Below are 26,236 nucleotides of genomic sequence, written 5' to 3'. Positions count from 1 at the left end.
TACAGACATTGCAGTGCGCATGTTTCTTTAAAATACCTCTAAATGGATAATACCTGAATACCTTGTATAAGTGCGTTTGTTGTTACTGATTTCACCATGTTATATTTAATCACAGAGCTTAGTTGCCCTTTCAATATTTTAATTAACAAGGAAACATTAGCTAGCATTGCTTGTACACTACATCAAGCAGGGAGGTGTTTTCGGTTCTCACATATTTTGGTGTTACTGATATATAGTTCGAAATTCAGTTTCACATACTTTTTCTGGTTCTGCGAGGTGTAGAAGTCACTACGTTTTCGAAGGTCGTGTCAGAGAGTCGATAACTCCTCTCTGGCCCAACTGTGATCTCAGAAACATGAAGGCATGATGTGAGACATGGGGTTATTTTACACCAATCTGGTAAATGGTGAAAGTGCTGTCAAAACGTATCATAATTCTAGAGATTATGATCACTTGACATCATTAACAGAACATTAACAGCTGTACACATGTCAATAAATACCAGTCAAAAGGTTGTGATTTCCCCCAGTAGCTGGAACCTATCTACAGGGTGGTTCACTAGCGTGTGAATTGTTGGGAATTCAAAGTATATTTAACTTTTTACAAAACATAGCGGGATTATTTTTCCAACTCGGAAAATTTGAAATTCAGTTTGAATTCCTGCAAATCCACACTTTATTTAATAAATCAGAATACTTCTGTAATTTTACAGACTGAAGAAGTTACATTCCACGTAGCATGTGCAATGTAATTGTGTACTTTTCACATTGCATATGTGAAGTGTTCCAGATAAGGTATGGTTAAAACATGTATAGGTTTAGGGCTTTAGTGTCTAAAATGGGGCATCTATAACAGTCTGGCAAAGAATTAGCTTGTCCTATTTTTTTTTACATACGCTTTATTTAAAAATATATATATTTATTTTCAAAACTTACTGAAAGTATTTATTATATTAAAAATAGAGGTCATAGTTGTCATTTAATTCAGTGACCGCTTATAATTAACACTGCTACTGGCCTTAATTTAATATTCCAGGATGCTCAGCAAAGTAAGTCACCCTTTAAAATGTATACTATATTATCCAACAACCCTAATATCACAAGTGTTAAATACCCACTTACTAAATACCCCACTACCCTATTATCCTACTAACCGAATACTCCAAGTGTTAGTTATTCCACTTACTAAATACCCTATTACCCTATTATCCTACTAACCAAATATTCCAAGTGTTAGTTATTCCACTTACTAAATATCCAATATCCAACACCCTAACACTCCACTATCTAATGACACCCTGACACTCCACTATCTAATGACACCCTAATACCCCACTACCCAATGACACCCTAACACCCCACTACCCAATGACACCCTAACACCCCACTATCTAATGACACCCTAATACCCCACTACCCAATGACACCCTAACACCCCACTACCCAATGACACCCTAACACCCCACTACCCAATGACACCCTAACACTCCACTACCCAATGACACCCTAACACTCCACTACCCAATGACACCCTAACACTCCACTATCTAATGACACCCTAATACCCCACTACCCAATGACACCCTAACACCCCACTACCCAATGACACCCTAACACCCCACTACCCAATGACACCCTAACACCCCACTACCCAATGACACCCTAACACCCCACTACCCAATGACACCCTAACACCCCACTACCCAATGACACCCTAACACCCCACTATCTAATGACACCCTGACACCGCACTATCTAATGACACCCTGACACCGCACTATCTAATGACACCCTGACACCGCACTATCTAATGACACCCTGACATCCCACTATCTAATGACACCCTATCACCCCACTATCTATTGACACCCCACTATCTAATGACATCCTAACACCCCACTATCTAATGACACCCTAATACCCCACTATCTAATGACACCCTGACACCACCACTAATGACACCCCACTATCTAATGACACCCTGACACCCCACTATCTAATGACACCCTAACACCCCACTATCTAATGACACCCCACTATCGAATGACACCCTGACACCCCACTATCGAATGACACCCGACTATCTAATGACACCCCACTATCTAATGACACCCTGACACCCCACTATCTAATGACACCCTGACACCCCACTATCTAATGACACCCTGACACCCCACTATCTAATGACACCCTAACACCCCACTATCTAATCACACCCTGACACCCCACTATCTAATCACACCCCACTATGTAATAACACCCTAACACCCCACTATCTAATGACACCCCACTATCTAATGACACCCTGACACCCCACTATGTAATGACACCCTAAAACCCCCCTATCTAATCAAACCCTGACACCCCACTATCTAATCACACCCTACTATCTAATGACACCCTGACACCCCACTATCTAATGACACCCTAACAATCCCACTATCTAATGACACCCTAACAATCCCACTATCTAATGACACCCTAACAATCCCACTATCTAATGACACCCTGACACCCCACTATCTAATGACACCCTAACACCCCACTATCTAATGACACCCTGACACCCCACTATCTAATGATAACCCACTATCTAATGACACCCTGACACCCCACTATCTAATGACACCCCACTATCTAATGACACCCTGACACCCCACTATGTAATGACAACCCACTATCTAATGACACCCTAACACCCCACTATCTAATGACAACCCACTATCACACCCTGACACCCCACTATCTAATGACACCCCACTATCACACCCTGACACCCCACTATCTAATGACACCCTGTGACCAGTTTAATCTGGTGAAGCAGTTTGCACGCAGTCTGCACCATATACTTGGTCAGCACAGCTAAGGCCACTCCACTTCCGGGATCCCACTTCCGGGTTTCCTCCCCTAGGTGTCATGGCGCACCATCCGTCATGTGACCGCCCTGGCCCCGCCCTCTGTGGTCCTGCTCTCCGGTGCTGAGCTGGTAGTGCGGCGGTTACTGTGTGTGCGCAGCCAGCAGACATGGCGGGCCGGGTGAGTGACTGGGGACAGGTGGCCTGGGGGGTACCGGGGGAGGCGGGTCAGACAGCCTGGGGCATGGTCCTTCACTGAGTGCTGAGCTGTCACTTCCTGACACCTCCATGGCCAGCACAGCATCCACAGTGGGAATCAATGGCAGCATGACCTGTGCCAATAATCATAATAATATTAATAATAATAATATAATATATTATACAGAGCTGAGCTACATACCCAGCACCATCATATACTGCAGTGTCTGCACACATCCACAGCTCCAGGGAGAGATCAGACACCATAGATATCATCACAAAGAAATATACTCCATTATTATACATTCAAATCTGTGTTATCAACAGGAAAATATATATATATCTTTAAATCTGTATTATATTATCAACAGAAAACAAATGTACATATATATATCCTGCTGTGTATGTGTTTAAACATGAGATAAAAAAAAAGGTATATTTTAACCCCTTAAAGGAAAAAAGGTTTTATATTGTGTGTGTGTGTGTGTGCGTGTGCGCGCGCTATAAATAATTTGGCCAATATGTTGAGTTTTAAATATATTTAATGTTTGTCTACTAATACATATGATATATAAAGGCTCTTTGATTGCATGACTGTGCATTAGAAATGCATCCTTCAGGCTCTGCGTATTGAGTCGTACGCAGCGTTGTGCATCGATATTTGTGAACGATCCGTATTCGGTTACCTATGTGACTAGATGCTGTGCAGCCGTAGCTTTGTGTTTAACCTCTTAAGGGGCAAAGTTCTGGAATAAAAGGGAATCATGACATGTCACATATGTCATGTGTCATTAAGGGGTTAAATCTATTAAGAATTGCTCTTGTGTCTCGTTTAACGCCATAGCCGGGAGATCCCTTTTGGAACGTGTTGCCGAGCCTTGTACGTTGCAATCTGTAATGTATGGTCAGTGCTGCACAGGGTGTTGTGATGTGTGCGTGATCTGCAGCAATGACAGCACAAAAATATGGAAACTGTAGATTTTATGGATTATTCTCAATATTAGGGGATTATTCTGGTTTTATTACATATATTCGGTAAATAACCCATCTTGATCATGTTAGTCCTTGCAAGGAATAAATTAACTTCAGCAAAAAAGGGGGTGGGATTGAATTTATTTTTTTTTTTCTCGTGGATCTCGATGCTGTTCAGGGCTTTTTGATGTATGGACGATCGCTACTGGAAATCCTAGGGGCAATGGAAGCATAGTAGATTTGATTATGGCAATATATCCGGGATAGTGAGTCAGATCTGTCATCATGCATTATAACATGTTGTTGCAGCAAAATTGTCCCAAATCAAAGAGCATTTATAGCATCCTCAACAAATAATGGTAGATTTATTTCCATCAGTTGACAGAATTTAGCAAATGTAATATTATGTTTCCTTTTGCAACATCTGTAAGCACCAGTGTATGTATATGTTACCTTTTTTTTATTTAAATTATGATAATTTATTTTTTACAGTCTGTTCCTCTTTTCTTTGGTTTTGTTTAGAGATAGTAGTGTTTATTTATATAGCGCTCCTTATTCCGGGGAATAAAAGTTGAGTCCTATTTAACCCAGTAAGGACCCACAACGGTCGGACTGTGCCGTCAAAACAATCTGATCTTCAATGTTCAGTTCTAATACGTAATATCCTGTTTGTTTATTGTTTGTTTATTGACCTCAGTGATGTATACAGTCACCGATGCTTAATAAACTGGTGTAGGACCTGAGTGTAATGGTGGAATAAAATATCATGTTTCTACCTGCCCAATGAGCGAAACTGAGGAATTCAGTATAGTTAAGTATCTCCTGAAGCAAGAAAATCTGTCAAATTTACACTAGAAACATTGACGTATCCATATTTACACCTGTCCCTTCCGCCAAAGTTTGCGTCAGGTGCTGATCATCCTTTTGTCTGCTGGCTGGACCAATCTCTACTGTACTTACAGAGTCTGTCAGCTAAGATACTAACCCTTGGAATTGTAGGTAGAAAGGACAGTAAAAAGGATCTAGAGAAGATGAGTCCCAACCATTTTGTAGGCTCATTATTTAATTTCTTTCTTGAGGATACAATTATTGGAGAGCTTTCGTTGTGATTCTTGTTGGTATGTTCCCCAAGAGTCCACAAGGGTAAATGTAGTCATTTGCTCTGGTGTTTAACCCTGACTATAGCCTTCCTGACAAATCTAATATACGACATTGTCCCAATGGAGGAAATCTATTACTACATGGTTAATGATAATAAAATAAGCCTGCTCTCTAGAGTCAATTCATTCACGGAAGCATTTTAATACATGATGCATTGCCTAGCTACGTCTACCTGCACTAACGGGTCCATGGTACAGTTATTATTTTTTTTTTTTATTCTTTATTTTTGTTGTGCACAACAATCAGTCTTGCGCTGCCACAACAGCAGGAGCAAGCGCTTAGACACACATTGTATAACTGTCATTACTGCACATTTTATATATGTTAGCGAAAGATAAATGAGTAGATTGAGGTGCAGATTGAGATGGGAATCTTAAGAGCTGTATGCACCCAGATTAGCCTGGTTTGAATAGGCAATGATTAAATAATAAAAGAATAATACAGGGAGAGATGTATATTGTGGAGCATAACAAGGTAAGTCCCCTAGAGGGTCCCCCTATTGGGAGTGTAGGAGGTCTTGAGACAGGATCATCTTAGGGGCAGGCGGCATATCAACATTATTCATGAGAGAGAGTAAGTCTCTTTTAAGTCCAGCACCAGGGGAGTCCATTGCATCAATCAGCCTATGCCCTCCATCGGCCAGACCCCCATCTCTGGGAGTGTGCCACACCGCTTGCCTCGTGGCATACATGTAGGCGGGTGGGCTCTTGTGAGCAGTTGGTCACCCCCTCTCACCTTGTCCCTGATATAATACACCCTCCAACTTCCTCCATAATGCATCAAAGTGGTTATTCAGCCGTGTGAGGATGTCTTGTGTAGAGTCTTTGGGGCCATCGACACATGCAGTGTCCGCCATCTTAGGTAGGTTTCCGTTTGCTAGCGACATCCCACTTCACGGAATGCTTGGGGTAGCCTCTCTGGGGTGGACCGGGATCACCCCCGCCGGTCCAAGGGGGGGGTAGCAGGGCTTGCTCGTTCTGATACTGCTTGATACATGGCAGGGAGGGGGGCTCTCACTCCCTGGTGGTCCAGTGAATGGGCACTGTGTAGGAGGGGGCTGGCAGAGCTCTTACTTACCTCTCCTGCAGCTCCTGTCAGCTCCCTCCTCCTCTGCGCCGGTCTGTTCAGCACCTCTGTCAGCTCCCACTGTAAGTCTCGCGAGAGCCGCACTATGACCCCGCGGCTCTCGCAAAACTTACACTGGGAGCTGACAGAGGTGCTGAACGGACCGGCGCGGAGGAGAAGGGAGCTGACAGGAGCTGCAGGAGAGGTAAGTAAACGCTCTGCAGCCCCCACAGCCCCCTGTCTGTATTATGGCAATGTAAATTGCCATAATACAGACAGTGACTCAAGTATATGCCGAGTTGGTTTTTTTCAGCACAAAAAAATTGCTGAAAAACTCGGCTTATACTCGAGTATATACGGTAACTTTTATCACACACAGGATACTTCTACAAGGCCTGAAGGCTATTAACAGAGCAGGAGATAAGACATTTTAAATTGAGCAGAGCGTGCAGTAAAGGAAGTTTAAACATTAGATCTCTGTTTACAGGAAGTGTTTCAGAAGGCTGTGTAAGTCACGTGTAGGGAGGTGGAATTAAGGCTGGATAAACAAAGTGAGTTTTCTCCTAAATAGCAGAGAATTGAACAGTAAGACACTCTTACTACTCCAATTTTTGCTTTGCTCTTCTTCTTTCATCCACCTTTGCTTTCTATTTTCTGACCGTTATCGGTAATGTAAACACCTTCAGCCCTTCATTAACTGTCTGCAGTAGGATGGTTACCGTATATACTCGAGTATAAGACGAGTTTTTCAGCACATTTTTTGTGCTGAAAAACCCCAACTCGTCTTATACTCGAGTCAATTGTCTGTATTATGGCAATTTACATTGCCATAATGCAGACAAGGACCGGGGGCTGGCAGGAAGCTGTAACTTACCTTTCCTGCAGCTCCTGTCAGCTCCTTTCTCTCTCCTCCGGTCCGTGCAGCTCCCAGGTCAGCTCCCTCTGCAAGTCTTGCGAGAGCCGCGGGGTCAGAGCGTTGCCACGGGTTACCGTGGCAACGCTCCACGCGGCCGCGAGACTTGCAGAGGGAGCTGACCTGGGAGCTGCACGGACCGGAGGAGAGGGAAGGGAGCTGACAGGAGCTGCTGTGAAGATAAGTAAGAGCTCTCTGCCCGCCCCCCTCCTACAGCCCATCCACTGGACCACCAGGGAGTGAGAGCCCCCCTCCTTGGCCAGCTAACAAGCAGGGAGGGGGGACGAAAAAAAAATATATATATTAATAATAAAAAACATAATAATAAAAAAAAAAATATTAAAATAATAATAATAAAAAAATGCCCACCCCCCACCAATGCTCTCCATCACACACACTCATACACACACTGCACTCATACACACACACTGCACTGCATTCATTATATACACACTGCACTCATACACACACACTACACTGCACTGCACTGCATTCATTATATACACACTGCATTCATTCACACACACACTGCATTCATTCACACACACACACACACACTGCATTCATTCACACACACACACTGCATTCATTATATACACACACTGTAAATAAATATTCAATTAATATAATTTTTTTAGGATCTAATTTTATTTAGAAATTTACCAATAGCTGCTGCATTTCCCACCCTAGTCTTATACTCGAGTCAATAAGTTTTCCCAGTTTTTTTGGGTAAAATTAGAGGCCTCGGCTTATATTCGGGTCGGCTTATACTCGAGTATATACGGGTAGCTTAGCTGTCTTACATTTTCTACACCTAGTCCTCTGACTGATGCTGTCTCTAGCACTGGCTTCCATACTTGGTGTCTTTCGATGTCTCCTGCGATCAGGGCCGGTGCAAGGATTTCTGCTGCCCTACGCAAAGATCCATTTTTCCGCCCCCTTATAACAGCAAATACAATCTCACAGAGGTTTATTCACTAAACTCTGAATTGCAGTGAGTTGAAAAAAAAGTTTAAGCAAAAACAGCTGAGCTGTGACTGTAGCCAAATTGGAGAATTCTTCTAGATCAACTATTTTGGCCAAAATGTTGCCATATGGTTTTCAGTTAGGTCTGCCTAACACACACATACTGCTTAATGTGTACATCCACACACAAATACTGCCCAATACCTACATCCATACACACACACACACACACACACTGCCTAATACCTACATCCATACACACACATTGCCCAATACCTACATCCATACACACACACACACTGCATAATACCTACATCCATACACACACACACTGCCTAATACCTACATCCATACACACACACACTGCCTAATACCTACATCCATACACACACACACTGCCTAATACCTACATCCATACACGCACACACTGCCTAATACCTACATCTATACACACACACACTGCCTAATACCTACATCTATACACACACACACTGCCTAATACCTACATCCATACACACACACTGCCTAATACCTACATCCATACACACACACATTGCCTAATACCTACATCCATACACACACATTGCCTAATACCTACATCCATACACACACACACACACACACACACTGCCTAATACCTACATCCATACACACACACACATTGCCTAATACCTACATCCATACACACACATTGCCTAATACCTACATCCATACACACACACATTGCCTAATACCTACATCCATACACACACACACATTGCCTAATACCTACATCCATACACACACACATTGCCTAATACCTACATCCATACACACACACATTGCCTAATACCTACATCCATACACACACACATTGCCTAATACCTACATCCATACACACACACATTGCCTAATACCTACATCCATACACACACACATTGCCTAATACCTACATCCATACACACACACATTGCCTAATACCTACATCCATACACACACACATTGCCTAATACCTACATCCATACACACACACACACACACACACATTGCCTAATACCTACATCCATACACACACACATTGCCTAATACCTACATCCATCCATACACACACACATTGCCTAATACCTACATCCATCCATCCATACACACACACATTGCCTAATACCTACATCCATACACACACACACACATTGCCTAATACCTACATCCATCCATACACACATTGCCTAATACCTACATCCATACACACACACACACATTGCCTAATACCTACATCCATACACACACACACACACACACATTGCCTAATACCTACATCCATACACACACACATTGCCTAATACCCACATCCATACACACACACATTGCCTAATACCTACATCCATACACACACACACACACACTGCCTAATACCTACATCCATACACACACACACATTGCCTAATACCTACATCCATACACACACACACATTGCCTAATACCTACATCCATACACACACACATTGCCTAATACCTACATCCATACACACACACATTGCCTAATACCTACATCCATACACACACACATTGCCTAATACCTACATCCATACACACACACATTGCCTAATACCTACATCCATACACACACACATTGCCTAATACCTACATCCATACACACACACATTGCCTAATACCTACATCCATACACACACACATTGCCTAATACCTACATCCATACACACACACACACATTGCCTAATACCTACATCCATACACACACACACACATTGCCTAATACCTACATCCATACACACACACACACATTGCCTAATACCTACATCCATACACACACACACACATTGCCTAATACCTACATCCATACACACACACACACATTGCCTAATACCTACATCCATACACACACACACACATTGCCTAATACCTACATCCATACACACACACACACATTGCCTAATACCTACATCCATACACACACACACACATTGCCTAATACCTACATCCATACACACACACACACATTGCCTAATACCTACATCCATACACACACACACACATTGCCTAATACCTACATCCATACACACACACATTGCCTAATACCTACATCCATACACACACACATTGCCTAATACCTACATCCATACACACACACATTGCCTAATACCTACATCCATCCATACACACACACATTGCCTAATACCTACATCCATCCATACACACACACATTGCCTAATACCTACATCCATCCATACACACACACATTGCCTAATACCTACATCCATCCATACACACACACATTGCCTAATACCTACATCCATCCATACACACACACATTGCCTAATACCTACATCCATCCATACACACACACATTGCCTAATACCTACATCCATACACACACACACACATTGCCTAATACCTACATCCATCCATACACACATTGCCTAATACCTACATCCATACACACACACACACACACATTGCCTAATACCTACATCCATACACACACACACACATTGCCTAATACCTACATCCATACACACACACACACACACACACACATTGCCTAATACCTACATCCATACACACACACACACATTGCCTAATACCTACATCCATACACACACACACACACACATTGCCTAATACCTACATCCATACACACACACACACACACATTGCCTAATACCTACATCCATACACACACACACACACACACACACACATTGCCTAATACCTACATCCATACACACACACATTGCCTAATACCTACATCCATACACACACACTGCCTAATACCTACATCCATACACACACACACTGCCTAATACCTACATCCATACACACACACACTGCCTAATACCTACATCCATACACACACTGCCTAATACCTACATCCATACACACACACACTGCCTAATACCTACATCCATACACACACACACTGCCTAATACCTACATCCATACACACACACACTGCCTAATACCTACATCCATACACACACACACTGCCTAATACCTACATCCATACACACACACACTGCCTAATACCTACATCCATACACACACACACTGCCTAATACCTACATCCATACACACACACATTGCCTAATACCTACATCCATACACACACACACTGCCTAATACCTACATCCATACACACACACTGTCTAATACCTACATTGTACATAGAATACATAATTTATCGCTGTGATAAATGACGTATTCAATGCATTTGGTGAATTTAATTTAAACGACTAGCACAGATGAGCACACTCACTGTCAGACACATTCAGTCACTGACAGACACACGCTCATTCACTCACTGACAGACGCATGCACACAGACTCACACAATTGTTTTGAGGCAAATTCAGCCTCCCTACCTTGGGGTCCAGAGTGGGGCAGCTTCTCACTCCTCCAGCGTGCTGTTTAGTATGCCGGGGCCAAATTGATGCCATATTCCGGCATCACAGAGGGCGTGCGAGGTAGGAGTAAGAAGCTGCAAGAACAGCCTCCTTCGCCAACCACAATACAGTAGCCTGCCTCCTGTCCCTCTCTCCTCCAGCACTTCTTGGCAGAGCAGGCACCTGCCATCAAGGTAAGCAGGTGCCTGCTCTGCCATATTGAAGGACAGCATCGGGGGGTGGCCAGATGGCCACCTCCTGGGCCCCCTGTGACAGGACTCCTCTCGGCGCCCCCATTTTCGGCCACCTACAGGATTAGCCCGACACTGAAGGGGCCCCCCAAAACAGGGGGAGCCCACCAGGAAAAACAGCCCGGTGGGCGCTCCCAGCAGGCCGGTGCCCAAGGCGAATGCCTAGTTCGCTTACAGTGGCCCCGGCCTTGCCTGTGATGCTTTGACTGTCCCTCACACCATGCTTTTGTTGTGTCTGTGGAATGTAGCTGTCTCCCACTTTCCTGCATGTGCACTTTCTTTCTCCCTCTGGCCCCTTGATGCACATGCCCTCTTCTGATGGGTTTCCTGTTTTCTCTGACTCCTGGGTTTTACTTCCTATATGTATATTTGGTCCCAGGATGCTTCTGCTTCCCAGGATGCTTTGGGTTATTGCTGCTACATATCTTGATCCTGTGCAAATTTCAAACCCCTGCTTACCCAGGCAATTTGTAATTACTGCTCTGAACTTGTTTATACAGATTGACATCATTGTTAACCCCCTAAGGACCAAACTTATGGAATAAAAGGGAATCATAACATGTCAGATATGTCAAGTGTCCTTAAGGGGTTAAATCAGATAATCCATATAGAGAAAGTATTTCTCTACGACAGGGGTAAGCAACTTTTTAGCAGCACTGTGCCGATATAGAATTGTGATGTCCTGTAGCGTGCCGATCCTATTTTTTTTAAATTGAGGTGTGCATGTTGCCGTATTCTGCTTGTGTTATTTTTTCTGTAATTGCTTTGTATTGTTGTATTTGTGCGTACATGAGCAATGATATTGTATGTGTTCAGTAGTAGTTTATGGTATTGTGTATGATACATTTGAATGTGGGATGTGTATGAGGGCTGCTTGTGGAATTGTGTGTGGATGGATATGTCACATAGTGTGTGTATGTGTGGGGCTGTTTGGGGTATTGCACGTGAGAGGCTGCATGTGTTGTTGTGTGCATGTATGTGGATTGTTAGTGGTGTTGCGTTTGTGGGGATTGTGTGTATGTTTGTGTGTGGGCTGTTATTATTTGTATGAGGGGAGGGTTATTATGCATTTCTGCATATATCTAGCAGTGTGGGTGGCTTCCCTGGGTTCCAGTGGGGACCAGGCTGGCCAGGTACAGGATTCCTATTCACAAGTGCCGGTAGGAAGTGATCTAAGATCACTTCCTCTATGTGCTGCAATGCATAAATTGAGGATTGTCCTTCACCACCTCTTTGTATTAGCAGATATCTGAAGTTTTACTGGGTCTCCTGATAGCCAGAGCCTGTTTGGCTCTAGCAGCCTTGAGTGCCGTGCAAAGACACCTTGAGTGCCGTGCAAAGACACCTTGAGTGCCGTGCAAAGACACCTTGAGTGCCGTGCAAAGACACCTTGAGTGCCGTGCAAAGACACCTTGAGTGCCGAGCATGGCACTAGTGCCGTAGGTTTCCTACCCCTGCTCTACGGTTTATTGACACTTGTATTAAACCAATATTTCGATAATTTAAAGGGATGCTATAGTGCTAGGAATACAAACCTCCCCCTGCCCCCCCCCCAGTAGTAGAGGGATAAAATTCTCTTTATTTACTCACTAGTCATCAGACGGAGGTTGGAGGGAGGGCTAATGCACAGCGAGTGCATTAGATCTTCCCCATAGAAAGCATTGTTTTACGGACGCTGGATATCCTCATGCAGAGCGTGCGGATGTCCAGCATCAGTAAGCCAACCTAAAGTCTTTTAAAATCCCGGAAGTGCCTTTAGTTTACAGGCTGTCTTGCAATTTCTGTAAAACCAACTATCGAACAACAGACTATCCAATGTCTCCTTCGCGACTGAAGTTATTACTAGAGAATTCTCAATTCCTTGCAGTACAAATTGAGGGCAATGTTGCATCTTATCACTGATGGTGAAGGTTTGAGATGACATTATTCACTTTATACAAGAGAATAATATTACATTAAATTTCTCGGATTTACCAGAACATTCCACAAGCTGTAACATTAGATCATTGATCTAATTAAATAGACATTACCAGTGGGAACCGCAAAACAGAAACAAATGTCTTGTATTCTCATATTCTGTTCAATATCTTCACGATGCCAAAAAGTATTCTATATATACACTAAAACGCGACTGTACTTGATAAATTACAGGAGTCTAACAATGTAATGCCTACAAAAATGTAGGTGACGATCTATGACAACGACCAACCATTGCTAGAAAGGTTGGGAAGGCTTCCTAGCACTTGTGACAAACAAGGCTGCTCACATCTCACACACTGAACAGGATAAGAACCTTGGAGACCACCTTGATAACAAACACTCATAAAAACCACGAATAGATGCAAACCCAAGTACAGTCATGAAATCTCTTTGGATAAGAAATCTAGTCCACTTGTTGGGAACGCGCACCATCAAATTCCTCACAGCATCTTTCGTCGTTGACTGGAAACAGCAGTTTTAGTCTAAAATTTACGTAAAAAGCCTATTTTCCCAAACTACAGGCCTTTTATAACCCTTCACACAGAATAATCTCAGGAAATTAAATTCTTGCCCATCTCGGAGGACCTGAAGAGGGACTGCAATGGAAGTCGACTGAAGAAAGACAAGTATTCACACTGATGCTTGCTACATCGACGTGGTGCTCCGTACCTATAAGACATTCACCTTTATCACTTAAGAGTCCTGCTCAGGCTCACTTGTCAAAACCAAAAGTCGCAAAAAGCTAAGGAGTGGATTTATGCAAAGATGAAATGAACTTTCTTTCTAGAACAGATGTGCCTTCGCATTGAGACAAATAGGACATTATCTATTAGTTCATATCTATTAGTTACCGAAATCATGTGTTTACGTGTAATTGGGCTTGTTCTGTTTATCAGTGATTTACACTAAAGCTCAAGGTGATTTCAAAGTGAATTTTAAATGTAAGCCCAGAGTAGCTGAATAGAAAGTGTAGCTGACTTGGAGAATTTTTCATAATTTTGTCTTTTTTGACTTTAAATTTTAAATTCACTTTTTGGATTCTCACTTTAGTGTTTGTGTTAATATAATTCCTTAGGCTTTATCGTATCTCTTACCCAAGTTATATGCCATGTACAGCACTTACATCCCGTTAAATGCCCACATGGCACAAAACCAAATGGTGATTCTGAACTGCTGATCTGTGTGTTTTCCAACCGGAGCGGCTCCCCGTTAAGCGATGGAAGTCGAGCAGATTAGGAGAAAGGGCAGGAGCTAAGCTTACAGCTGGCCTTGGTAAGATACGCACATTTTGTCTCAGTGCTACCTGCCATATCCAGTTATTTTGTAGGTAAGAGATAGCAAGGTGCTGTACGTGCTTAGTATGCCCATGGAATAGTCACCTGTCCGTATACCCCAGGCATCCTTTTAAAGCGAGCGCCCCTATCACTACCTGAAATTCTCTACTCTGCATTAAAAAAAAAAAAACATGCTATATATTGACTTGCATACCTGGGAAGCCCACCCCATCACCCACCTGCTTCCATTACTGTGCCACCTATTGTTTTGTATTTTTAATATGGTTCCGATACCCTGGGCTCCTGTGGATTTGATTGGGTAAGCAGAGTGACCTGATTTCTGCAGAGCTTGAGATCAGCGTGATTCAGTACATATGGGGAGGGCCTGGAGGCTGCTTTTTACAGCTCGCTGTATGCCATCTGCAAATTATTTCTTCCCAGAGAGTGATTCCCAAGGAAGCACTGTAAATTATTTATCACCATCTCCGTCCTCAACAGCTTTGTACAGCAAGGCTTGACAAAGCCCCATAAGACATTACTAGTTGTTTTTATTTTTTTATTATTATTATTATATTTATATTTTATTATTATATATATAATTTGGTATACAGGGAGAGCTCTTTTCACAGTCTTCTCAGATATTAATCAACTACAACACTCCTCTAAAATCTATGAACGTGGTGTATAATCTTACATGTTTCTGTGATAAAATGTATTTGATGCTAAGCCAGCCTTGCTGGCTGAGCCTCTTGGGAGATGTATTAAAGAAATGTAGAAAGTCAAGGTTAGCGTAATTGTTCATACTGCCAAGTCCAACTCGAATTCTAAATTGTAAAACTAGCCTACCTGGAAAAAGTCTTCAACTCTGCTTCCAGCACAGCTTGGATATCTATCGGCCTCAATTTCTGAATTCTGAATTAAGTGAACCTTGTAAGATAGCGTCTGAAAGCACTGTGGTCTTTCTAGTCCTCTCCTAGAAGTGAATGTTTTTTTTTATTTTCTGCGCTGTATTCTTCGTACAGAAGATGACCATTTGCCTTAGTTTTCTCCCATTAGTATGACTTTCTATTCACAATGGCATATGAGGGTGAGCAGAGGTCCGTGGTGAAAGGCTCAAGAGATAGACGGAATATCTCCAAAAATGTTCATTTTCCAGAGATGGTTCTAGTCGTCGTGATCTTGATTTCCTTTATTGAGGAGCAAGTCATATTCACATGCAGAGATGAGTCTTCTCAGTTGTTCAGTTCCTTTGTGCAGGAGATGTTCTAATATATTTCTGGAAATTATGCAAAAGTTGAGAGATTTTTGTTTTTGTTTTTTACATGGTTTACCTGCGGAGCATGATGTAATAAAGTTGTCGTGTAATTGTACAATATTCAATTAGAATACCCTTGATGTCAGATCACAATGTAATACGGAATATATTAAATAGGGAATTTATTTCCACATTTGTGGCAGTCTTGGGGACATTAACAACTCACTCACTGGGTTTGTTTTGTAAACAATATTTTAATATGATTACGGTTCTGATCCTCATTTCTGGTTTTGTATATCACCCACCCTCCCCAGCTGCTCAGATTACTTGCGTGTTTCTTTAAGTAACTTCCACTAATACATTTGTTTATTCTTTTTCCTTATTAGATTAGCTTCCTGTTATTGATATTGTCTCTGTCCGTCTCTCTTTTCTCCCTCCGTGTCCACTGATTTCCAAATCAATCAGTCCTTCTGCGTGATTCTCTATATTACATATATCCAGTATTTTTCTGTTCATTAAGGGGATCTGCGGACTAGGAAGGAAGTAGTGTGGTATAGGAGAATGATCAGTCTTGCCTGCCGAGGTGAGACAGCTATGGGCTATTTATGGTCGGAGCTCAAGTAATGTGATTCAGATTTTTATTCTCTACCGTTTGCGTTTTATGCATGCATAAGCAATGCATGTAATATATACACATGTAAATATTAATATAATACACGTATTGGTATACACGCACAACAATATCAAAAATGAAAGTATATAGGGGGCGTGGCCAGCGGCTGAACTGAGCGGACGTCTCTCCACGGAGCTCCGCTCTCCGTGATAGACACTAAGGCCATAAACACAAATTAAGAAAAACCACCTGAGACAAACAAAACCCCCAAGCAGAGACTATGGGGAAGAAAACCCGAAAAAAATCTGAGCTCGGTATCGGTCCGGCAGCCCGACATCAGACTCTCCTTTGACCCTCCACGAAGGCCCAAGATGGCGCCTGAGGCCTGCTACTCACCAGAAGCCTCTGCAGAAGAAGTAGACTCCCTGCCCTCGTCCCGTTCAGAGGCCAGAGACAGCTCGCCGGAGCATGAGGCAGACGAAACCCCTGCCACGAAAGGGGATATCAAGAGGCTCCTGCTCGACCTAAGGCAGATCTGGATAGAAGACCTCCAGAAGGTCCAGACGGAAGTGGAGGACGTACGCCGCAAAGTCCACGACCTGGAGACGAGGGAGACAACCAGAGACAAAAAAATCTCTGCTACCGAGTATAACCTACAGGAGCTCAACCTACAGGTACGAGACCTGAGACGCTCAATGTCAATTATGGAGGCAAGGCACAGACGAAGAAACCTGCGCCTTAGAGGAGTCCCAGAACACATAGACGACGCACAGCTCCTGCCCTATATACATAACCTCATGATAGCCATGAGCATTAGAGACCCCACGGACAAGACGCAACTCACCTCAGCTTTCAGGGTGCGAAAATCCGCAGCAGCCCTCACAGAAGCGCCCAGAGACATCATCATTGTCACCAGGGACATCTCCATACGGGCCGCAATTATGACCCGATCAAGGGAACTAGGTACAGTGACCCACGAAGGCCATAAAGTGGCAGTATAGCCTGATACGCCGTTTTCAGCGCTCACAGAAAAGAGGAAACTGGCACCTGTGGCTAAGAAACTGAGAGACGCTAACCTGAGATACCGCTGGGGCATGGATGGATCCCTCACCACTGTCGTCGCAGGTGAAAGCTGTACACTCACCTCAGCAGATGACCTAGACAGCTTCCTCAAACACACAGGACTGGCCCCAAGGCAACAGCAAGAGACCCCTTTGCCAGAAGCCACAGTAGAGGAACCGGAGCAATGTCTCCACCATGAGCGCAAGCAACACAAAGCACCGAGCACCGGGGCAATAAAGAGGCTGACACCTGCAGTCAGGGGCGGGCTGGGCCGGGGGGCAGGGAGGCAATTTCCCCCCAGGCCGCCCGAAATTCTTTTAGGGCCGGCCCTTTAAATGCTGCAGCCGCCGAGCGCTCTGTAAAGAGCGCTCAGACGGCTGCAGCTGCTTCTCCCCTCCCCTGTAGGTGGCCGAGCTGCACTCCAGTCCGCGGTCCCGGCCGGATTGATGGGAAGGTGCACACTGAGTGTGCACTTCCTGTCAGTCCGGCCGGGTACAGGAAACAGAAACTCCTGTTCCGCGCGGAACAGGAGTTTCTGGTTCCTGTACCCGGCCGGACTGACAGGAAGGTGCACACTGAGCACCTTCCTATCACTCCGGCCGGGACCGCGGACTGGAGTGCAGCTCGGCCACCTACAGGGGAAGGGGTAAGAAGAGTAAAAAGAGGGGAGGGGGGGGAGAGTAAAAAGAGGGGAGGGGGGAGAGAGTAAAAAGAGGGGAGGGGGGGAGAGTAAAAAGAGGGGAGGGGGGGAGAGTAAAAAGAGGAGAGGGGGGGGAGAGTAAAAAGAGGGGAGGGGGGAGAGTAAAAAGAGGGGAGGGGGGAGAGTAAAAAGAGGGGAGGGGGGGAGAGTAAAAAGAGGGGAGGGGGGAGAGTAAAAAGAGGGGAGGGGGGAGAGTAAAAAGAGGGGAGGGGGGGAGAAAGAGGGGAGGGGGGGAGAGTAAAAAGAGGGGAGGGGGGAGAGTAAAAAGAGGGGAGGGGGGAGAGTAAAAAGAGGGGAGGGGGGGAGAGTAAGAAGAGGGGGGGGAGAGTAAGAAGAGGGGGGGAGAGTAATAAGAGGGGGAAGTAAGAAGGAGGGGAGATAAGAAAAAGAGGGGGGTAAGAAGAAGGGGGGAGTAAGAACAAGAGTGGGGAGTAATTAGAAGAGGGGGGGTAAGAAGAAGAGGGGGGGTAAGAAGAAGAAGGGGGTAAGAAGAAGAAGGGGGGGAGTAAGAAGAACACAGGGAGGAGGGGGGGTAAGAAGAACACAGGGGGAGGTGAGAACATACAGAGGGAGGAGTAAGAAGAACACAGGGAGGGTGGAGGGGGGATGAGAAGAGCCCAGGGAGGGTGGGTGAGTGTGAGAAGAGACCGCTAGGGGAGGGTGGGGGAGAGGAGAGACCACTAAGGGGCAGGGGAGAGCTCTTAGGGACAGCTCTATAGGACAGGGGGCAAGACAGGGAGCTCTTTAACACTACGCGCACACACACACACACACACACACAATGCATCCCTATACATACACAGAAACAGAACATGCTTCCCTTACACACAGAGAAACACACAATGCATCCATTACACACACACACAATGCAACCCTTACACACAAAGACAATGCATCATTTGCACACAGAAACATACAATGCAAACCTTTACACACACATGCAAACACACACACTGTTTTTCTTACATACACACAGAAACACAATGCATCTCTTACACTCAATGCACACACATACAGACACACACCTTGCATCCCTTATGCATACAAACACAGATTCACACAATGCATCCCTCACACACAACCAAAAACGCATAATACATCCCTCATACACAAATACACACTGCTTCCACTACACACAAACACACTGCATCACCTGCACAAACTGGTATCCCTATACACTACATACCATAAGCACACACATATTAGATAACACATAACACATCCCCTACATACTCCACTCCCTGTGAGCGAGCTCATGGGTGGGTGGAACATATAAGTGGACTTATGAGTGGGCCTTATGGGCATACTCACCGTCAGGCACTGGGGCCCAGACCTTGAGCTGTGTAAGAGGCCCCCAAAAAATGGAGCTGCTTCCAATTCTCCCAGAACGTTGAATTTTGTGACCAAAGTTGCAAACAGCCTCCAGAGGTCCTGTTCTACACCAGACCAGTGGAGCCAAATCATCCTCATCTAATTGTAAGTAGGCAATCTAGTATATTATTAGTGACACTAATCTATAATTTACAAATTTATATTTTGTCTAGGGCGGCAAAAATCCTTGCACCGGCTCTGATCCTGGGCAGGTGCACCAGTCTACTGGTGACCCACAGGAGGGGAGTGCACTGATTGCACTGCACTCTCCTCCTGCCCAGACCCGTCTTGACCGCAGTGCAAGTGCCCTCTGCCCCTAATTTACAGTGGCTCACAACAAGCAGTGCCTGGAGCCCTTTGCAGAGACGGAAACAAAGAGGTTCTGCGGCAGCTGGCCGTCCTGCAAGCATTGCATTAAACAGCTGTTCCCCATGCAGCCACAGGTGGCGTTGTGCTGGGAGACTGTGATTACTCTTCACTTCCTCCCAGCCTACAGAGCAGCGCATGGGCGAGAGAGGAGGAGGCATGATTTAATCTTGAATAAATCCTCTAAGCAAACCTTTATAAATTTGGGGGGATCAGCTCTGTTTCCACAGTTTATTGGTGTTTACTCTCATCTCTGTATTAATATTGAGGGATGTCTAAGTAGTAACATCAGTGTGTGTCAGCAGGGCCAGCCGTTGGGGTGGGCAAGCTGTGCGGTCACGCAGGGTGCCATGACAACAGAGGCGCCCGGCGGCCAACACAGCTCACAAGTTGGGTACACCAGCATATTTAATTTAAACGATTCGCTGGTGGTCCACTGGTGCGCACCAGCAGTAGGTGCAGTCAGATCATATCCTCTCCCTCGTGGTTCCGGCACTCAGTTAGTGAGTCACAGCACAGGCTCAGAGATTCTCAGCCTGTGCTCTGACAACATTGAAAGTCAGAGCCGTGAAGGAGCAGGTATGGCAAAGAGCTACTGATTAGCATAACATCAATATCCGTTATAAAACCAGAAAAAGGTGGGCATGGATGGTGAACTGATTTGGTGGCGCAATGGGCCACTTGACTGGTTTTGCCCCCCAGGCCTAAGGCTGCCAGCCCTCCCCTGCCTGCAGTCATGAGAGAGCCAGAACGCAGATATGCTAAGTGACTCAAGGATAGCACTGGAAATGGGTCTGTTACCCAGGACTGCTGCTACATAACGAGAGATCAACCCCCTACCTAACCACCTATATAATACTTATATGTACACTAAGAGTTCTACGTTAATATTATACGCCTCCATACTAACCATATGCATAATTGATGTTTTATATTACTTGTCCCATATGAAACTTGTAACGCATAAGACAGATAATGATGTTTAAATATATATACATACAATTTCTGGAAAGGTTATATTTCCACTTTGTTTACATGCTTTCAGCATGAGGGAATTAAAATAGCTAATTTGTCATAAAAAAAAAAAAATTACTAAACTCTATGTAGTATGCTCTCGAAATCTGATGTGCTGGTATTTCATGCCCCGTATCCCAACAATAACATAGCAGCATTTAGTATAATTATTAAAGTGGTACTTTTTGTGAAAAAAAAAAAAAAAAAATGAAAGTATAAATGGTTGAATTATTATTTTTTTTAATTCAATATTGTTCTCACTGACACACACACACTTTCTTTGACACAATCACTGACACACAAACACATTCTTTGACACAATACCTGACTCACACTGTCATTATGAATAATGCACACTGACTCGTACCCACAACCACTCTCTCCATTCTCCAACCATACACACTCCATACTCACACACAGACAAGCTAACTCACACTAACCCATTTACACACAAAATACATCAGACTCACATTCTGTACGGTCTCCTTCAATATTTCACATTACCAGTAGACTTCATGGTCCAGCAGTCTGTCTCCAGCTTGTCCCCTTCACTTCTCTTTCCTTCATGCACAAAGTGCCGACTGCTGGGATATGACCTCATGTTGTATTCCGACCGCCATGAGCAATGTGCATTATGAGGAGGTGCGCCTTCCGATACCTGGGACTCTACTGCACCCTCCGAGCCGCCTCTAGGCTACGACGGCCAGTCCTTCCACCGCATCAGTCCCCCAACCAAATGCCCCTCTTGCTAATCAGCATCTTCTCATAGAGATACATTGAATCAATCAATGGAATCATCTCTATGGGGAAAGTTCAGCGTCTCCATGCAGAGCGTAGAGCCGCTGTACTTCTAGCACAGCCCCAGGAAGCACTTCTAGTAGCCGACTATGGAGTGGCCACTAGAGGTGTTCCCAGGCTGTAATGTAAGCTCTACCTTTTCAGTGAAAAGGCAGTGTTTACATTAAAATGCCTGCAAGGACTGACTATGCTTCAATAAGCTGTAGTTGTTTTGGTGACAATAGTTTCCCTTTAATAAAATTTAAAGAAATCTGCATTTAAAAAGAGTTGACATTTCACTCTTATGGTGGTATTCCTGTTCGGAAACCTGAGAAAATCTCCCACGCAGAAACCAGATAAATTAAAACATGTGATCACATATCTTACACTTTTATTTATTATTAACCGTTTACCCTCCTGCAAAACTGAACTACAGTGTATTGTATAAATTTATAACCTTTCTTGGATATTTCCTCATTTTGTATTTTTCAACATTTAACACGGATCACTGTTTTGTTTTGTTTTGTGTGTGTTTTTTTTTTTTAACTATTTGATCTGCACAACATACCTAACACTTTGATAGATGGGCAGAGGGTCTCCTGTCTCATTTATGGATCTCTTAATCGTCTACGGATTACCACCAGCATTCTCTTGTCTTCGTTACTCCGTCACTGACTTTTCAGAACTTTTCCCTAGACTTTTTCGATAGGTCTTTATGTTGCTTGTTGGAATTTGCTCTTCATTCTGAGATCAGGAGTTCCAGTGTATGTGAGATATAAATACTGTGAAACCAACAAATGTCCAGTTTAAAAATCTCAAAAAACTATTAATTTATTTCTTTAAGAGTGGAGACAAACTGTAGGCCCCAACATAATTTACTGCAAATCTGGGCCAGTCCTGGACCTCCCAGGCCATTTTTATCCACTAGATTTAATCCATCTACGTATCTAGGGATAACCAGATATGTCATTTTGACATCTCAATCCACACTTTGTGAAAGGCACGTCAGGTGTCCCGTGCTTATAGGGTTAAGGCTGAGGTCAGGTTCTTGCAAACAGGTCACTTTGTTTGCTTGTCCTGCACAGAGGCTGGAAATCCCTAAGGCTTTAGATACATTTTTGTAATCGTCTGACTAAGAACATAAGATGATCCCGGTCTGTGACCCTCCCAGCCTTTTTAGACATCGCTGCACAGCAGGGCTGTACACATTTGTATGGGTGCCACAAACCAGGATATACATAAAAAAACAGAGGCAAGAAATACTCCAAGAATAACTGTGGAACTGTCCCTTTATTGTAGTATATGTAGAGGCATTCAAAATTTTGTTCAAGTTAAATTAACCGAAACTTTTTATAAACCATAGCTTCCAAGTGTAGTGATTTCATTTTTAACAGAAGTTGGATCTTTTCTCTTCCACAACGCTCTTTCATTCATTTTGGACCAGGTGTGAATTTTGTCTCAGAATAAATTGTGTTGTCCTTTAAAGCGGCATTGCCACCTCCACCTTTTTTTTTTATTCTTTATTTTTATTGTGCTTTGATTGACATAACATAGAAGTTCTTGGTGCCCCAATAGCATTCCTCGAGCACATTTTCAAGCGAAACAGTTGAAGCATTAGGATTATCGGCACATTTTTAGCATTTTTATTTTTATAATTCTTTTTTTGTTGTGCATGTAAAAAAACAAAGCTTGTTTAATATACAAATATGTCAAAGAGTAGATTTGTCGGATATAAGCAGTTGTACATAGGAATCAGCACATTTTTGTTATGCGATACCCATAACGCAGATTTAGGTAGACTTTACTAAAGGTTTAAGTAACTGTTGAGGTCTGCCTTTTGTTAAGTGATGAGCGATATACCACCTGGTTGTGGCCAGCTTGCTTTGGCATAGTTAGTGACACTAGGGTGACAAAGTTAGATGCCACATTGATTTAAAACACAAAGTAAAAATGAAAACGATAACCTTGAAGCTTGGTGAGCTATAACTGTGTGGATAACCTTAAAATTGGTCATTGGTGCTGCTTCAGCTGATACCACCGGTTTGCCTCACCTGTAAGCCGATCATGTTTCACGGCCGAGGGGAGCTTGGGGACTTGCATCGCCAGTCAGACATACTGACGTGAAAAGTAAGTTCTATCTTACCCGCTAAGCAGTTAGCATAACAGGAGTTCGCCTCCTTGGATTATTAAGCTTCACTTGTTCAGATGAACATTTAAGGATCACTTGTTAGGATACTAGGGGTATCTTGTGGCTAAGGAGAAAAAAAATAAATTAAGAATAGAAATGAAATATAAAAATGCTTGTGCAGCTCACTTGGTTAAGGCTGGTGCTGTAGGACCGGCTATGCATGTTAAATGCGAACTGCTATGCTACGCTGTTCCTAGCAATGCAAGCTGTACAGTAAGCATCATGGAAATTGCTAGGCAAGGTAAACAATTGTACAGTCATTCTCGTGGCAAAAGTTTGTACAGAAAGGAAAACAACGTTAAGAGCCTGTAAAGATAACCAATGCAGAACATAAATGCAGTGTGAGGGTCAGCCTGCCCTCCTTGGGGTCATGGCTACCCGGGTCTCTAATAGGCTCTTCTAATTTGAGTGATGAAAGCCTTTGAGTCGTCTCGTTTAACTAGCTAGGGGGTAGGGGTTTTGTAGTGCCACCCTTTCAGGCAAGGAAGCATTGCCTGTTGGGTCGTGTACTTCAGGATCATCTAAGTTGAGAAGAAATGTTGTGATACTGGAGAGATTGCTAATAGGGTAGTGTGGATTTTTTCCTATGGTGCGACCTAACCTCCGGTCCTGTTCCTCCGAGTTAGGTGGGTCCCAATATGTTGGGCTAGGTCTCTAGAGGGATATGTTCTGTCTAGGGATCGTTCTTCCTTGGCTAGTGTCGGGCTGTGTGCCGTATGTGTATGCTACTTGGAGTATAAGGGCAGTGGTGCTGTTGGAGCCAAGAGTGCACTGTAACTGCCCAATACAGGATTCTGTGTGTAACTGATGGGGCCTGAAGCGATTGGAGAACTGTCAGCATTTTGACAATAATGGATTGTTACAAGTCTGTTACTTTTGTTTTCATATGAAAAAAATATACAGCAATATGTTCTAATTTGAAGTTGCTGACGCTTTTAACTTGCGTTCGTTACAATTTCCTAGAGAATTGAAAACTTGCTAGAACAGATTTGCATTTTACCCCAAAAGTAACATCTTTCGAAGAAGACAACCTTTGGCCTGGTGGGCAGGTGAAAATGAATGGCCTTTTCATGCATGCACTATTCACAGATCTCTGTGTGGATGGTCCTACTTGCACAAAGATTGCAATATTTGGATTTCACAGATGAAGACTGTTGGAGTAAGTGTTGGAAGAATGACCTGTATCCTGGCAGCAGCCTTCATTAGTGTGAACTGCATAGCATGACTGGACGTCATCGTACATCCTGGTCAGCCCCAGATGCTTCAGTCCACTGGAAAATACCCCAATGAGCCAGCTCAGGCATGGATATTGTGGGTGACCAGCCCAGAAAACCTCATGATGCTGGGCTAGAAGAGGAACTACAAAAAAACCTTCCATATTTCCCACTATGCCAACAGACATCCAAATGAGTCTCTCGCTGTCACCCACATCCCCATCATGTTAGTGGTCGCCCACTTATGCTCTCCAATGCTACCTGAGGGTTCAATGATTATCATATTAATGGAGGCAGTACTACTAAAAATATTGTCTTGGCCTTTGACTATCTATGGCCCAATGAATTGCCAGAAGGATCAGCATTTTGCTTCTGCAGCTCTGCAGAGGCTAGATGCATGTCACCGTCCATAGATGGCCCTAGAGGGCATAATGTTGCAAAACAGTTTGCCCCATTATCAGGGTCAGACGTTTATTAGACTTTTCCTTTATTTTTCTTTTATAGAACATATGGTTATTATTTTGGTTCCTAAAATGTGTCTGCCTTTTCTTCTAGGTTTTTGGCAATATGTTTGTCAAACCCCTTTCGACTGTATCATAGACTAAACCAAGGAACCCAGTAACCATGACTACAAAATGTGAAATCTGACCTGTCTGTCTTTTG

The 26,236-nt window shown here is 43.6% G+C and overlaps 1 protein-coding gene across 1 annotated transcript in view; it reads left to right on the top strand.

The window, feature by feature from the left end:
• Positions 1 to 2,945: 2,945 nt before the first annotated feature.
• NSF (N-ethylmaleimide sensitive factor, vesicle fusing ATPase) overlaps positions 2,946 to 26,236 on the top strand; it is a 68,461-nt gene continuing 45,170 nt past the window's right edge. Inside the window, exon 1 of the mRNA XM_063459374.1 lies at positions 2,946 to 3,035. Coding sequence (XP_063315444.1) covers positions 3,024 to 3,035 — 12 coding nt within the window. The 5' untranslated portion in view covers positions 2,946 to 3,023. The remainder of the gene's footprint in view (positions 3,036 to 26,236) is intronic.

The sequence above is a fragment of the Pelobates fuscus genome, chromosome 6 (genome assembly GCF_036172605.1).
Source record: "Pelobates fuscus isolate aPelFus1 chromosome 6, aPelFus1.pri, whole genome shotgun sequence".
Taxonomy (NCBI): Eukaryota; Metazoa; Chordata; class Amphibia; order Anura; family Pelobatidae; genus Pelobates; species Pelobates fuscus.
Note: the sequence above shows the minus strand (reverse complement) of the source record. Positions and strands in the feature narration are given on the sequence as shown.